The sequence below is a fragment of the Meles meles genome, chromosome X (genome assembly GCF_922984935.1).
Source record: "Meles meles chromosome X, mMelMel3.1 paternal haplotype, whole genome shotgun sequence".
Taxonomy (NCBI): Eukaryota; Metazoa; Chordata; class Mammalia; order Carnivora; family Mustelidae; genus Meles; species Meles meles.
Genome location: NC_060087.1, coordinates 42,321,246 through 42,337,258, shown reverse-complemented (window position 1 = coordinate 42,337,258; position 16,013 = coordinate 42,321,246). Strand labels below are relative to the sequence as shown.

At 50.2% G+C, this 16,013-nt stretch overlaps 1 protein-coding gene across 2 annotated transcripts in view; it reads left to right on the top strand.

Annotated features, from left to right (window-relative positions):
* The first annotated feature begins 4,282 nt into the window (after positions 1 to 4,282).
* The window catches only part of SYN1 (synapsin I), a 46,606-nt gene continuing 34,875 nt past the window's right edge, over positions 4,283 to 16,013 (top strand). Inside the window, exons 1-2 of one of the 2 annotated variants that reach the window (XM_045995100.1) lie at positions 4,283 to 4,819; positions 15,940 to 15,997. In XM_045995100.1, coding sequence (XP_045851056.1) covers positions 4,443 to 4,819; positions 15,940 to 15,997 — 435 coding nt within the window. In that variant the 5' untranslated portion in view covers positions 4,283 to 4,442. The remainder of the gene's footprint in view (positions 4,820 to 15,939; positions 15,998 to 16,013) is intronic. The other variant, XM_045995099.1, reaches the window with a different exon arrangement.

Here is a 16,013-nt window from a genome sequence, read left to right as displayed (position 1 = left end):
GGCAATAGCATCTTCTAGGCCAAAGGGTACAGCACAAGCAGGGTCACAGTGGCTTGTTGTGGAAAACAGTATTTTCCACTGTGGTCATAGTTTGGCAGAAGTGAAGTGGAGTATCAGTCCCTGTGCCGCTGCCTTAGCTCCAGGGTCTGCCTCCCCCACCCCCACCCCTTGCGCAGCGTCGCGGGGCGCCCAGCACGTCCCTCTGCAGAACTCCGGGTCACAGGTTTTCTGGTTGGCTACTCGCCCTGGTGGGCACTTTCTGATTGGCCGGCATGCCTAGGTTCCCACCCGCCGGAGCCCCTTGGCTGGCGGGTTCCGCATCAATCAGGCACCGAGCAGAGGCGGCAGAGGCGGCAGAGGCGTGGCTGGGGTTGGCACCCAGCCGCGCGAACACCTGCACCCACCCACTCCCAACAGCCCAGATCCAATGCCGCAATTAGCGGAGACCGAAATGGGGGTGGCCGTCTGCCGGGGGTGGACCGAGGAAGTGCCTGTGAGGTGCTCTGAGCTGGGGCAGGAGCGAAGAGAAGCCAGAGTCAGCACCTGCCAGAAGGGGCCCCTGAGACAAACCCAGACACAGATTCCTTTAGTATTTGTGCATTCATTCAACACTTTATAGCGTCTACTGTATACTAGGATGAAGTCTGGGCATCTGGGGTGGAGGAGGACTGGTAGAAGGAGAGGACATGTGAGTGAGGGAACAAACTCAGAATATGCGATCCTTTCGTTGAACATTTTTTTCAACACTTATCAACGCCTACTGTATACTAACAATAGCGCTGGACCTCATGGAGAATAGAAGAGTCAGAACAGCACGTGTCTCCACAGTGAAGGGAACAAACCCAGACACTAATGCTGTTAGCATTTGCTCATTCAGTGCTGCACTAATTAGCATTTACTGAACGCTTAGACCCTCATGATGAGACAAATCACAAGAATCATCATAGTTATGGTATTAGCTAATACTTAGAGAGTACTTACTGTGTGCCTGGTAGTGTTTTAGGTCTCAAAGCATGAATTCATTTACTCCACCACAAGCCTACGAGGGTTGCTATTATCATTATTCCCATTTATAGAGGAGTAATCTGAGGCACAGAAAGGTAGCAGGCTGGACATTTGAAGCATGATGTGTGGTGTGAGAGGAGGGACCCCTCTGTGGAAGGGTTCAGTTGGGAGATGAGTGACACCTGAATTCTGTCAGCGTGCTCACTTCTCTGGGCCGATTCCTCCCATAAAATAGGTCAGTTGATGGGTTGAAGTAAAGACAAAGTGGAGTATTGGGTCGTCTTGGGAAGAACGAGCTGAAAGGGAGTGACTCTGATTGCCTACTAGAGGGTATGAGAGGTATGTGTCTATAAGAGAGTGGAACTTTGGGCATTATGAAACATATCTTTGTGTATGTGTGATATGCAGATCGATAGGTCTGTGCAAGAATTAAGGATGCATTGAGTGTATGTGGAGTGTGTGTAAAGTTACACCGATGTGTGTGCCATAACAATCTGAATTATAGGTGTGTGTGTGTGTGCACGTGCCCACATGTACACGTGCGTTGAGGTGTCATGGACATATATGTGTGTGAGTTATAAATGTGGGTACAACACTGATTACAAACATATGTCAAGGGTGTGTGTTTGAGAGTCATGGTTCACCAATGCACAACAAGGAAAATCATTCCTGGAGCCCCTTCTATTTGTTCATTCCTGCTAGAGAAGATGGAGACAGTGCAAAGAAGCCCTACCTCTACATCAGAGAGCTGAGACACTCCTAAGGGGAATCCTCATTCTTCTGCAAAACAATCTCCAAAACATTAATTTCTGGAAACTGAGCCACCTGGAGAAAGGGAACGATGCTGGGGGCCATGAGTCCTAGAAACGTGGGAATAGGAGCCCTGAGAAGAGGCATTCTGGAGACAAATTCCTAAGGGGAGCAAGATAGGTCTATAAGACTTGCAGATGCTCCTGTCCCCCAGAGAGGGCACCATGGGTCCAGCACAGCTTGTTTACTTCAGTTACTGAGCAAAAAACTGAGAAGCACATACTTCTAAATGTTGGAAAATATGTGATTCATGGGAGTTCCCCATCTGGGCAACACTGGGATGCGGAACGCCTGAGACAGCATCCACGAAAGAGGGAAAGAATGGCCAAAGCAAAGGCCTTGGAGGTAGGACTGAAGCTGCCTGGCATGGAGGAGGGAGTAGAGAATGGTTTGTAAGTATTGGACTTGGGGACTGGAGAGGCTAGGGGAAGAGGGGATGGAATCTGAGTCCTGGGGATCCTGGCCAAAGATGATCCTTGAGAGAGAGGTAAAGGACGTTACTGGCAGAAGTCACAGCACATGCGAAAATATAGAGGTTGTCTCTTCCCCCCACCCTTAGAGATGGGTCAAGTGATCATCTTAACAGATGAGGAAACCAAGTCTCAGCGGGGATAAGTCACTTTCCCAGGGGTACGGTGGAAACCTAGTTTGAACTTTAAGCACTCTGACTCTAGACTCCACACCTTTACTACCTTGTTTAAACAGGCCAAGGACTTAATGCATAAAGAATGAACAAACGAATAAATGGATGATTCACCTGAAAATCCTGCAGACAGAGAGACTCCAAATCTGCCTTTTTCTTACCGTACTTTCTTTTACCTCACTCCATCCGCCAACATCACTCACTATGGCCCGCAAGGACCTGCTCAGTGTGGTCCTTGCTAACCTCTCTGACCCCATCTCCTGCCACAAACCACCCCACACACACTCACGTTGTTTCAGCCACACTGGCACCACTTTCTAGCACATTATTTTTTTAAAAAAAATGCATGGATCAGAAAGTGAACCCGACCCTTTGGGAATGAATTGGAGCTCCTGGATTCCTTCATTTGTAAAATGGGAACGTTTCCCACCCCATTGTATTGTTGTGAGGGTTGGATGAAATAATACATGTAAACAGCTTAGTTGGGTGCTGTCAACAAATGATTGTTTTTAAATAGATTCACACTTTTATTGTAGAATCTTAAAGGATCTGACAGGGTGGCTTCCACAGCCCCCTTTGCCTGGACTATCAAGGTCATTTGCTCATGTGGCAAACATCATTTGGCACCTACTGTGTGCATACCCTACAATGGGTCTGCCTCTGTCTGTGGAAAGTTCTCTGGTGCGGAGGAGACAGCCATGGGCACTGATGATACCAGATGGTTATGGTGGGTTTTGGCTTTTCCAGGGCAGAGCAATGGGGCATATAGAATGAGTCTGTGTGTGTGTAGGGCCTGGGTTGGAGGGACAGAAATGGACACACATCAGGTCTGGAGCTTCAGGGAATGTGTCTTTGTGGCAGATCTAGGTTTATCGTGACCATCTGTGGGTATGTGATTTGTCTGGGTGTGCATGTTCGTGTGAGTTTCCTTGGGTCTCTGTGTGTAGGTGTGGTGCCTGTTTGTGTGTGTGTGTGTGTGTGTGTGTGTAGGCATATGCGTGCGTGTATGCATGCATGCCCATGTGTGTTACCCTGGGCATCTGTATAGATACCTAGATCAGTGTGATCTCTGTCTATACGTGCCTCTGTGTGTTTCTTTACTTTTGTTTGTGTCTATATGTCTCATCACGTGTGTGTCATTCCTCTGTGCCTCCAGGCCCCAGCAACCCAGGGCAAGGCTGTGTACCCCGCCCAGGTGTCCAAGTCTGCCTGTCTGATGCTGTCTATGCCACCCCCGCACCCTCTCTCTGCCTAGATAAGCCCGTAGGATATGGGAAATTGATTTCCCCTTACAGGGTACTGCTTGTGACCCCCATCTGTCGCGGTGAGGAGGTTATTTTTCTACTTATGAGTCTCTGCGTGTGCCTCTATTCCCCCCACGCCCCACATGACTTCTGTGGTGAATATCAACACTGGAAACTTGAGTATTTGCAGAGAATCCTGCGTGTGGGTGCGTCTGGGTGTGAAGACCAGAATGAGGAGGCGTGGGGGTTCTTGCCTGACCACTCACCCCGACCCTCCCGAGAAATATCTACCCCGCCCCCACCCCCCAAATTGCGCATCCCCAATCGGACGAGGGGGAGGGGAAACAGGATGCGGCGTGGCGCGTGCGCACTGCCGCCTTCAGCACCACGGACAGCTCCTTCGCCCCCGCCTGCCGGCGCGTGCCACCGCCTCCCCAGCACTGAAGGCGCGCTGACGTCACTCGCCGTTCCTCCCCAAACTCCCCTTCCCGGCCGCCTTGGTCGCGTCCGCGCCGCCGCCGGCCCAGCTGGACAGCACCACGAGGGGCGCGAGATAGGGGGGTACGGGCGCGACCAACCGCGCTGCGGCGGCGGCGACTCAGCGCTACCTCAGTCTGCAGCGGGCAACCGAAGAGTCGCGTCGTGCCTGAGAGCGCAGCAGTGCTCCTGGGCCCCGCGCGGTCCGCCCCCGCGGCTCCTGATCAGACTGCTCCTAGGACCCCCTGCCCCGCGCCGCAGCCATGAACTACCTGCGGCGCCGCCTGTCGGACAGCAACTTCATGGCCAATCTGCCAAATGGGTACATGACAGACCTGCAGCGCCCGCAGCCACCCCCGCCGCCGCCGGCTGCCCCCAGCCCCGGAGCCACGCCCGGTCCCGCGACTGCCACTGCCGAGAGGTCCTCCGCGTCTGCCCCTGTGGCCTCTCCGGCTGCCCCTAGTCCTGGGTCTTCGGGGGGTGGTGGCTTCTTCTCGTCTCTGTCCAACGCGGTCAAGCAGACCACGGCGGCCGCGGCGGCCACCTTCAGCGAGCAGGTGGGCGGCGGCTCTGGGGGCGCAGGTCGTGGGGGCGCTGCCGCCAGGGTGCTGCTGGTCATCGACGAGCCCCACACCGACTGGTAAGCCACTGCCGTGGACGTCTTCCCGCGGGCCTGGGTCCCCAGATCGTTCCACGACGAGCACTTACCAAGCACAGCTTGTGTGCCAGGCACCTGGCCCCCTAGCCTAAACCCTTTTACTTTAAATTATTATACCGTGTGCATCCTCTGTGCCCCACCCTTGCCCCCCACCCGGCCTTCTCCATCCATACAGGGAGCAGTTATCCGGCGCCTGCTGTGTAACTCCTTCCCGAAAGACTTGGCTTTAGGATATCCTGTGAGCGTTGGGGAGCCTAATGTGCCTTGCCGCCCCACCCCCCCACCCCAAAGGCCTTGTTCTTTAATGGATCTTGTTAGCATTTATCAAGTACCTGCAGTGTGCCTTCTCTGGGAGTCCTTCCCCAAAGCCTTTGGCTTCCCTGAATTTTGTGAACATTCATTGAGAGTTTGCTATGTGTCTTGTCCCCCTCAAGTCTTGCCCTAAGGCATTCTCTCTAACAGATCTTGTGAGCATGTATCCAGAGTGTGGTATGTGCCCCATCCCAACCCTCCCCGCAAAGACCTTTCAAGCCATTCAGTGAACGTGGATTGCCTGCTGTGTATCCCATCCCCTCTTCTCCCCGAGAAAGTGTTGCCTTTAATGGATCCTGTCAGCCTTTATTGAATGCCTTCTGTGTGTCCCAACTCTAAGTCCTCTCTCCAAGAGCTTATTTCTCCAAAGCACCTAGAAAACATTTACTAAGTGCCTGGTGTATGCCCTATCTCCAAACCCCTTTCTCAAACGTGTTTTGCTCAAATGAGTCCCATGAGCATTTTTGAGCCTCTGTGTGTGACTCATCTTCAGACTCTCCCCAAAATCCTTTTCCTCCGATGGATCTAGAAAGCATTTATTGAGGGCCTTGTTTATTCTCCATTCTCAGGCTACTCCAAAGACCTTTCCTTTGGTGAACCCACACAGAATTTATTGCCTGCCTGCTGCCTGAGCCTACTCGAAAGCTTCTTTCCTCCAGTGTATTCAGCAAGCATTTATTGAGTGCCTGTTGTTTACCCCATCCCCAAACCCTTTCCCCAGTGACATCAGTCTGCATGTGTTGAACACCTGCATGACCCAACCTTAGACCTTCTCCACAAAGACTTGTCTCCAGTTAATACAGTGATCAAATATCTAACACTTGGTGTGTGCACCATTTCAATCCTCTTTCCAGAGTCCTTTTCTTTTTACTCACCCCTTGGAGCATTTGAGGAGGACCACCGTGTGCCTGATTCTATGCACTCACCACAAGAGCCTTTCCTTTCATGGATGGAGAATCAAGCTTACATATCAGGCTTCTGCAGCCCCATTCCCCTTCCCCGAAGACTTTTCCTCCAGTGAATCCAGTGATTGTATGCCTACCCCTAGCCCACCCTCCAGCAAAGACCTTTTCTTTTAATGGATCCAGTGAGCATCTAGTTTTGTACTCTCTGCCAGATGCTTGATTCTAATCACCTTCCCCCAGAGACCTTTTCTTCCCATGGCTCCTGTGAGCATTTGGAGTGCTGTCTGTGTGCTCTATGTTCACAACTCCTTTCCAAAGTCTTTTTCTTTTAGTGGATCCGGTAAGCACATATGCAGTGCCTGCTGTGTGCAGGGAGTAGACACCTCTTCCTTGCCCCTAGAAGAAACTGTGCCAGTCATAAAGCCTCTTCCTAAGATCCTTTTTTTTTTTATAAATCTAGAGCCCAGTTTATAAGGATTACCCTTTTTCCACTCCCCTCAATGTCCCTAGGATTCCCTCTCCCAATCTTAAATCCGTACCCCAAAAGTACTTTCTTCTACTTAAGCCAGTAAACACTTACTTGAGTTCCTACTATATAAGGGCCATTCTCAACGTCTTCTTTTCCAAGTCTGAAAGTTGCTGTCCTGTCTCAAGACCTCTCTCTCCAGGAGTCTACTTCAACCTAAATTTATTGAGTACCAGTTTTTTACTGTTTAGATCGCTCCTCCCCCGCTGCCTTTACCTAGCAGCCGTTCTCTCTATTCAGAGCCGTTTATTCACTCTATAGGTATTTACTGCATAGTTTGCATGTGTCAGAGTGTGGGAGGCATCCATTTAGCATTACTACATACTAGAAAGATCCCTCCTTCAGTTCCCCTTCCTTCTAACCCCAGCCGCCAGCTGGATTCTCTACACCTTCTTCTCCATTCAACCCCACAACTGTTTAATAAACACTTACTGTATACTAAGGTCCCCATATTCAGTGCCTCTTTCCCTCCCCCTCTAATTCCCCCTTTGACAATCCTCATCTGACCTTTGACTCTATGCAATCTGGAAAGTTCACAATGTGCACCTACCGTATTCTGGCTAGGTCCCCTCCCTCCCTTTGTAGCCATCTTCCCAACTGCTTCCCCCCAACCAATTAATCCAAAAGCATTTGTTAATCTCTGACTGTATTCTTTTCAAACCATCTCCTTTTCTCCATCAATCCATAAAGCAGTTCTTGAACACTTACTGTAATTCCTTCACCAACATCCCCTCACACAGGAGCCATCTTCTTGGCTAAATTTGCTCCACTGAAGTCAACAAATGTTAATGGGGCCCCTGCTGTATACTGGTAGCCACTCTCCTTTAGACTTCCTTCCCCACTCCCACACTCCCGGAAGTTCCTTTGCTGCATTTTCCTTTGTTCCAGCAAACATTTATTAATTATCTACCGAATACTGACAAGACCCTCCCCCTTTCCATAATTACAACTCCAATGTTTTCCATTATTTTCGAAGTTGTCCGGCAAGAATTTATTGAGCACCTGTTAAATTCAGTGAAAGATTCTTCCCTTCTCTTCCTGCATCTCAGAAACTCCCCTTTATCCAGCTCCTCTAGTCTTTTCTTCTGGTCAGTCTAGCAAGTGTTTATTTAGTGTTTACTATAGTTGGGGTGGGATGGACAAAGGGAGAGGACTTGTGTACACACAGCAGGCTCAGCGTGGGGAACAGAGACCTCTGCATCACCTGCCTACAGATACTGCAAATACCATCCAGGCTTTGGGGATTTCAGCCTGGAATAGAGGAGGAGTTGCGCAGACTCCGTAATGGATTGTACTCCTAGATAGAGTCTGACACCTTTTCCACCAAATCTCACCACTCTCACCCTTTCCTGGGTCTCGGGTCCTCTGTGGCGCACACTTGCAAACTCTGAGTTGAGAATCATTTCCTCCTTTTAGAGATAATGTAGCCAAGTGTTTCGTTCAAACTACAGGTCACCTACTGGCTTGTAACCAGGATTTAGTTTTCTTCATGCAGTAGTATAAATGAAAATAGAATCTAACAAAAAATATATGACACATGGTAAGTGGGATTATTACCATTTAGTGGAACTCTTACTCCAGGAAATACAATCAGTAATGTATGCCATATACTATATGTGGCATATGCTCTATCATACATTTGCTATATAATAGGTTTATAGTACATAATACATATATATATATATATATATATATATACACACACACACACATGTGTGTGTGTTTTTCTTCATGAAATGGAATAAAATAGAATAGAAAATATCAGACTCCGGTGCACATAGTAAAGGTAATCATTTACTGAAAGTTTCATTCCAGTTCTATAGATATGTTTATATACCTTCTAGGTACATATATGGTTAGTGTGTAATATGTAATATATGATATGTTACATAAGCCACACTATATTATATTTGCTGTGTAACAGTAGAGGTGTCATATAACATATATTACATATATAGGGTAGGTTATTATGCATATATGTATACAGTGGGTTATATAAACTATATCTCTTCTTGTGGCTTCTTTTCTTAGACTTCCCTGGAAGCAGGCCCTGAGACTCTGAGGTTTGTGTGCAGATTTACTGGGGAGAGCTCTTGGGAACAACACCTGTTGCGGAGGAGGAGTGAGGGAAGCAGGATTTAGTGGAGGGAAAGGTTGAGCTATGATGCAGCCACAACAGAAGACTCAGCCAACACTTGGGGGGAGCTAGGGAGCTAGGATGACCCTTCAGAGAGACCTTCACTGGGGGCGGTGGTGTCCAAGCTTTTGTATTCTTACATCAGTCAGTCAGCCTCCTGGAAGGAGGTCTAATTTTGGGGAAGGCAGACCCCTGCTGCAGAAGGCAGTTCCCAGTGAGGGACTCCCAGTGAGCACCGTGAGCCTTCCACAGCAAATCTCCCCGGAAGTTGGAAACTAGATAGGAAAGCTTGAAGGTGAGCCCCATGGCGCGGCAGGTGGAGGTGGGGGGGGGTGGCGGAGTGGAGAGTAAATGGGAGTGGGGGAAGATCTGAGGGGAGCACAGAGTCCACTCCTTATACTGCTCAGATTCACTTCTTAGATTAAGTTAATCACCCCATCTGGGCACAGCATCTCCAGGATTGTGATTGGTCAGGTTTTCTGGGGCGGGGTGGGGGGGGGAAGCTTGAAAGAGAAGGGTTAGTAGCCTCCACTGCTGCAGAAATATATGATCTGTTTCTTCTGTTTCCTTCTTCTACCATACATTCTAGATTCCCCTCCCCCTCAGCTAGTCTCTTGGTCTCTGTGGCTTACCTGATGAGTGATTCATTCCCTCATCCTTGGAGGATCCCTGAGCCCTTGGTCCCCATGCCCTTCTCAGGCTGTGGCCACTGTCCTTGTTCATTTCCCTGCAGAGCTGTGCAAGGAGTACCCACAGACAGCTAAGGGGATCGCCTGTGTGCCAAACATATCTCTCCCCACCCCCCGCTCTTGCCGTGTAATAACAACCCCACCTCCTCCTGATGTTCCAGGCCACGTACCCTTGTGAAGACAGTGATTCATTCCTCTTCATATTCATTGGCGTGTGAAACGTAGGTGTCCAGGTGGCATTCATAGCTTCGAATGTAATAGGATTCTTGCTGTGTCCCCTGGTAGCGGTGTTCCCCTTTGGAGAACCAGGACCTCTAACCTTGCAGAGCCTTGAGCGGGCAGGAAGCACCCGTTCCAAAAGTGGATCACTGGGACTGATGGTAAGCTGGGCCCCTCCTACTTTCTCCTCCGAGTTCCCAGACCCATATGTTCTACCTACTGGGAACACAGCGCAATGAATGGGCCGCTGGTTTTGGGTGCTTTGGAGGACGGTGCCGCATTCTTTCACAGTATCATGTCCAAGCTAGCATCTTCGCCCTGGCTGCAAGCTGTTCCAGGCCAGCAGCTCCTGGGTGCTGTGATGTATAACATCATCAATCAACTCCAAGGTCATGGGCCCGCTTCAGTACCTCCTTTGCTATCAAATGTGTCCTTCCATTTGATGCAGTGTTATGAGGGATCTCATACCGGTGGTTCCAACATTGGGTAAGCCCTCGGGCAGTGATACTGGCTATGACCCTGCGGTCGGGAAAGGCAAACCCCCCATATACAATATTCCCGACAAAATGAATCCTTCGTCTTTCCAGGGTGGTTGGGGCCCAATGGAGTCAGCTCGCCACCAAGTGGCTAGCTAGGCTTCTTAACGGATAGGGACGGTGCTGTGTCATGGGCTCAGTGTTGGTCTCTGCTGCTGAAAGATTGGGCCTCCAGCAATAACACCATTGGCCCCACTTAGAGCCACTTTCTCTGCTTGTCTTGCTACTTCATTCATGGGCCCATCTGCTCGCACTGGGGTGGCCGACTTGAGAGGCTGGCTGACATCATCGGGCTGACTCATTCCGTCTACCTGGTTGTTTAGTGCCTCTTCCATTGTGGATGCTGTCTGGTGGGTGTTAACACACAATGCACAGATCTCCGCTCCTCACTTTTTGCCCACTCCCATGTCCACCCACGTTTCTGTGCCCCAGACCTCCTTGTCCTGATCTTCTTTTTTTAAGTTTATATTTAAATTCCAGCTAGTTAACACACAGTGTGATATTAGTGTCAAGTCTACAGTCTAGTGAGTCAGCACTTCCTTGCGTCGCCCGGTGCCCATCGTCTATTTCACCCTTGCCCTCCCACCCCTGTAACCATCAGTGTGTTCTCTATAGTTAAGAGTCTGTATCTTGGTTTGCCTCCCCCACCTTTTACACTTTGCTCATTTGTTGAGTTTCTTAAATTCCGCCTAGGAGTGAGATCATATGGTATTTGTCTTTCTCCACTGACTTATTTTACTTAGCATAATACTCCTTGTCTTGATCTCCTAATATTTTTCCCTTAAGGCCTCTGATCAGCCAAGCCACCCACCGTGGCCCACCAATGAATGTATATTCTAATCCTGGGCCATTTCCCTTTCCTTGCTAAGTAGATTACCGGGGGCCCAGCCCAAAGCTCTGCCCATTGGGAGCTCTGCCACTGTCTTCCACAACCACCCTGAGTGGGGCTATGACACAGCCTCTGTCCCTTTTTGGCTTCTCCCCACACACCAAGCCAGTCCATTTGTGAACCAAGCTGAGGCTTTTTCTCCCTTCCTTCAGCTGCTGGCTCTGAGGGGTCCCCTTGGTGAGCTGAGGGAGACACCGGGGCACCAGGATGGGTGACACGGGCATCAGGATTACCTGTTCAGTTAGCTTGCTCAGTCCTGCTCGAGCCTGATCCCAGCTGCTGGGTCCATGTGATGTTATTATTTGGTGGGCCCGGCCGGACCCAGCTCGCGAGGGGTACCCAGAGGCACAATCGCTTGGTGCCCCATAGCCATGCATTCTGTCTCTTCCAGAGCCTGGTAGGGTACCAGAAAGTGGTTCTCAAGAGTCACATGATTCTCTGCTGCAGATGGCCTGGCCTTGCTCCAGAACCCCCAAGGGCCTCCCACTCACACTTCCCATAAGCTCCACATTGCATCTTTTCCCACTACTGGCTTATCCGGTATCATAGGATCCGCAGGGTCATATGGCCTAAGTGGAAAGATGGCTGGCACCATGGTCTGGCCCTCCTGCGGATCCCTTTCTGCTCTGGCCCCTGTTCAGGGAGGGCAGCCTAATGCTCCCCCTGAAATAGGAATCAGAGTAGTATCTTCAGATGCGGGATAGGCTGCTTCTGGAACCTGACAATGCCTACCAAGTGCTGTGCGCTTTCCCTCGCGACAGGAGGTGCGAGATATGATGCTTTGCCCTATTATTTGGAGGCGACTGTCCCGGGGCCTGCCTTGGGCCATTGGACCCCTGGAACTTTTGCTAATGTTCCAGGCCCCTGAGTCTTTGTAGGATTCATCTCCTGGCCTCTGGAGAGCATACATCTTAGCCAGACAACGTCCTACTCATCCCTTGTTTATGTCGCCCAGTCAATAAGATGCCATTGATAGAGTGGTCCAGTGTGACATCCTGGGGGGGGGGGTGTCCAGATGGCCCAGTGCCTTTGAACCATAGAATGACACAGGGTGAGAAAGACAGCATGACCCCATGGCAAGACCTTTAACAGATATAGCTATCAGTCCCATGTGAACGTGAAAGGTCACCGATCCTCTTTTCTGGTCAGAATAGAAGAGTGCATTCAGGAAGTCAGCGGCTACCTGCTGGACCCGAATTCTGCTCTGACAATGGCAGCCTGTCCAGTATAGCTGCTTCCCTTAGGGATACTGCTTGGTCAAGCTTGCAAGAGTCTGCAGACATTCTCCAGGAGCCGAACTAGTCCATTCAATGGGAAATATGATGGGACTAACACCCCTGCATCCCTTAGATCTTTCAAAGTAGCGCTAGTTTCCACAATCACCCCTGGGATAGATATAATCTTAGCTTGGATTTGCTGATTTGATTGGGATGGGAGGGTGTAGTTCTAGAGGCATCCATTTGGACCTTCCCACCACAATAGCTCTTACCCCGCAAGCCAAGGAACCCACGTAGGGGTTTCTGACAACTACAGATATGCCCAGTTTAATTATGCATTTGCGGACTGGAGAAGTGACTATGGGGTGGACCCACTGTGAACAGGACCTGGGACAGGACTTCAGTTACCACCTTCCCACTACTGTGCTTCTCAGCCCGGCTGGTGCCACTCTTACCAGCATATTCCTTATTGATTTTGTAAGTTGGGTAGATCCGCTGGCCCTTCCCATAGAACAGAGTCAGCTGATGAGTTTCCTAGACTCATGTAGCATAACTTCTCTAACATGTCTGCTTCTCTGAGTCCTTTGATCCTTTCTTCCACAGTCTGCCATGGAAGATTTTGGCATTTCTGCTTCACTTGATGTGGGCCACTGTTTTCTCCAAGCTTCCACAAGTCATCTGACGGTGGATCGGCTACACCTCCTAGAGTCCTTGCCAGGGTTTCCAATTCTGGGCCCTGGGAGAGCACTCCAACTTCATGTTCCACCTCCTTGGTCCATTGTCCTCAGGACACAGCTTCTTGCATACTTTTATAGCTCTTGTCAGTACATACTGGCCAGATTTTTCAGCTTCTGTATACTGTTTGCTTCCTTTGCAAATGTACCTCTCCAATCAGACGTGCTAGGATTTGACCCTCCTTATTGATCTGGCTGCTAAGAGGGGAGGGAGGGAGGTTGCAAAAGGGGCAAGCATTGTTTTAAAAGGCACCTGCTTCCTTCAAGGCCTCTGTATTACCTTCAAGCGGAGGGAAGGTCTATATTCTAACAAGGAGGAGAAGCCTACCTCTGCAGGCCCAGCTGGTTCAGGTGAATCAATAAGTTTAAGGTATTACATGCATCTTTCCAGATATCCTCATCCCGCGTCTAAGGGCTTCACTTTGGGCCTATAAGGACCCTGATCATGACATAAGAGATGTGCTAGGCCTGAGAATTCAACCTCCTCTAAAGTTTTGTTACACTTAAGATCATGCCCTAAGTCCCTGGTCTTCCCCAACGCCTGCCCTCCAGTTGCAGAGGATTAGGGTTTCCTTAAATGTAACCAAGGAGATCCTCTGGCTTCCACATTTTGCTTTGGATTAGTGATCACTCACCCTGAACATATCCCATCTTTCTTCAGCTAATCATTGGCGTTTAGCAAACAGTCACCTGAGTCTGCTGACCATTTCCCCCAGGCCTCTAGAGTATCAGCGACATTTCACCAACTGGTGCACTCCCTTCTGCCAGGATCTCATTACAGTTGACCCTCAGTAAAGTTATTGATACCCCCACAGCCCGGGGGGTGCCACACTGTAATTCTTATGCTCATGAGAATGAACTCCACACTGCCTCTTTTCTCACCATGGACACGTCCAGTATCATGGAATGTGCCAGAACATAAGGGTGTGAGTGGTATCCTGCTGGTACCACAGCCCAGACCTGCGGCGGAGTGTGTTATGTGGCTACAGTATGTGGGTGGCTCTCCGTGCCCCCCCCAACAAAGGAGGGTTCCTCCTTGCCTGCTGGCTGCTGGGCGACCCAATTCCAGAATGGCATTAGAGTCTGTGTGTGTGTGTGTGTGTGTGTGTGGTTTGACAGCTCTGGCACACTGGTTTAGGCTGGGTTCTCCGGGATTGGATTTCAAGGCAGGCATTTGTAAGCAGGAGGCTTGCTGGGGAGTGCCTTTAGGATCAACCCCTGTAAGAAGGGCAGGGTTGGGGATGGGGGCAGCTGGTCCACAAGGCAGCTGCATCAGAGACTGACTAGGGGGAACCCCTGCGGGTGGGATGGTCCTTCAGAGTCAGCCTATACTGAGGCCAAGAGGCTAGCCTTTGTACTCACCCATGGACCAGAGAGAAGACATGGGCTGCCTAAAGTAGGTCTAGCCTTGGCCAAGGCAATTCTCTATGAGAGAAGACAGTTCCCAGTGGGACACAGCCCTAAGATGTCACCAGCTAACACTCAGGGTGCATTGGCTGTGAAGAGGCCATCTGAGCAGAGCACCACGGTATTCACTACACTTAGGGTCAAAAAAGTTGGAAATATGGGGGGCCTGGGTGGCTCAGTCAGTTAAGCATCTACCTTCAGCTCAGGTCATGATTCTGGGGATCCTGGGATCGAGTCCTGCATGGGGCAGGACTCCCTGCTCGGTGGGGAGCCTGCTTCTCCCTCTCCTCCCCACTCGTCTTCTCCCTCTCTCTCTCTCTCAAATAAATTAAATGAACTCTTTTTTTAAATCTTTGAAATACAGTGATAGAGTCTACACTCATCATTATTTTATAAATGAAAAAATGTGCCGGTCTCAGAGAAATTCTCCTCCAACACTTGTGAGGGGACAGTGTCAGTAATGGAGTGTGCTTGTGAGAGAGAGGGAGGGAGGGAGGGAGAGGGAGAGGAGAAAATGGCTGTGCTTGGGGTCTTTGGGGTTTGTCCATGACGTCTGTAGGGCCCGTTTATGCTGGGTGGGTGTCTGTGTCAGAGACAAGCCTGGGAGTGCCTCCTTTCCTCATCCCTCTTGAGTGAGACCCCTGACTGGAGATGAGCTTCTTTGTGTAGAGAAGCCTGTTGGGTAGGAATCCTGGGCCTGGGGGAGTATGCCGCTGGAAACCCAGCCTGGCCCAGGGATAGTGAGGTGGGAGTTCACGCTGCTCTCATGGCTGCTCCTACCCCTTTTCCCTCCTGTGGCTTCCCCTCGCACTCCCCTGGCTGGCTGGCTGCCAGCCACATCCCTCCCTACACCCATTATTTCTGCCCACCACACCCCCCCTCCACCGCCAGCTTGCACCCCTCGATCTGCTCTTCTTTTCTTTATCTAGCCGCCCACCCATAGTTGGGTCCCTCAGAGCGCTCAGGCACACATGGACAAGTGTGATCCTCCATGGGGAAGGGCCAGGGCGCAGAGAGATCCTTCAGGATGCACAAGCAGACACAGGCAACTGAGGCATTCCCCGGGCACACTTCATATATACATATTCTCTACGGGTTTTGGGTTTTGTTTTGTTTGTTTGTTTTGGTTTTTTTGGTGTTTTGTTTTGTTTTGCTTTGTTTTATTGCCATTTACAAACCTCCATGCAATTCCAAAGTACATTACCGCTTGCAGAGCGCACTCCTCCTTTGGCAAAGCTTTCCGAAAACATTTCTGGTAGCCGTGTGATGAGCAAACAACCCTCTGGGGAATGTCTGCCTGCCGGCTGGGGTTTGAGGACTTCGTTTAGAGTTCGCAAAGTCCTCTGACATTTACACACCTCCGGAAGAGATCACAACAGAACTTAGGGTACCCCAAGCACTGTTGAGCTTTGCAAAGTGTTTCAACAATCACGAAGCACTTTATGGCTCTGAAGGGACAAAAGGGTCAAAGGAACTGGCCTGGGTTTTGACTTCCTGAGACTGATGGCTGTGCTCTGCTTTTCCTCTCCAGGGCAAAATACTTCAAAGGGAAGAAGATCCATGGAGAAATTGACATTAAAGTAGAACAGGTTAGTTGGGGCGGAT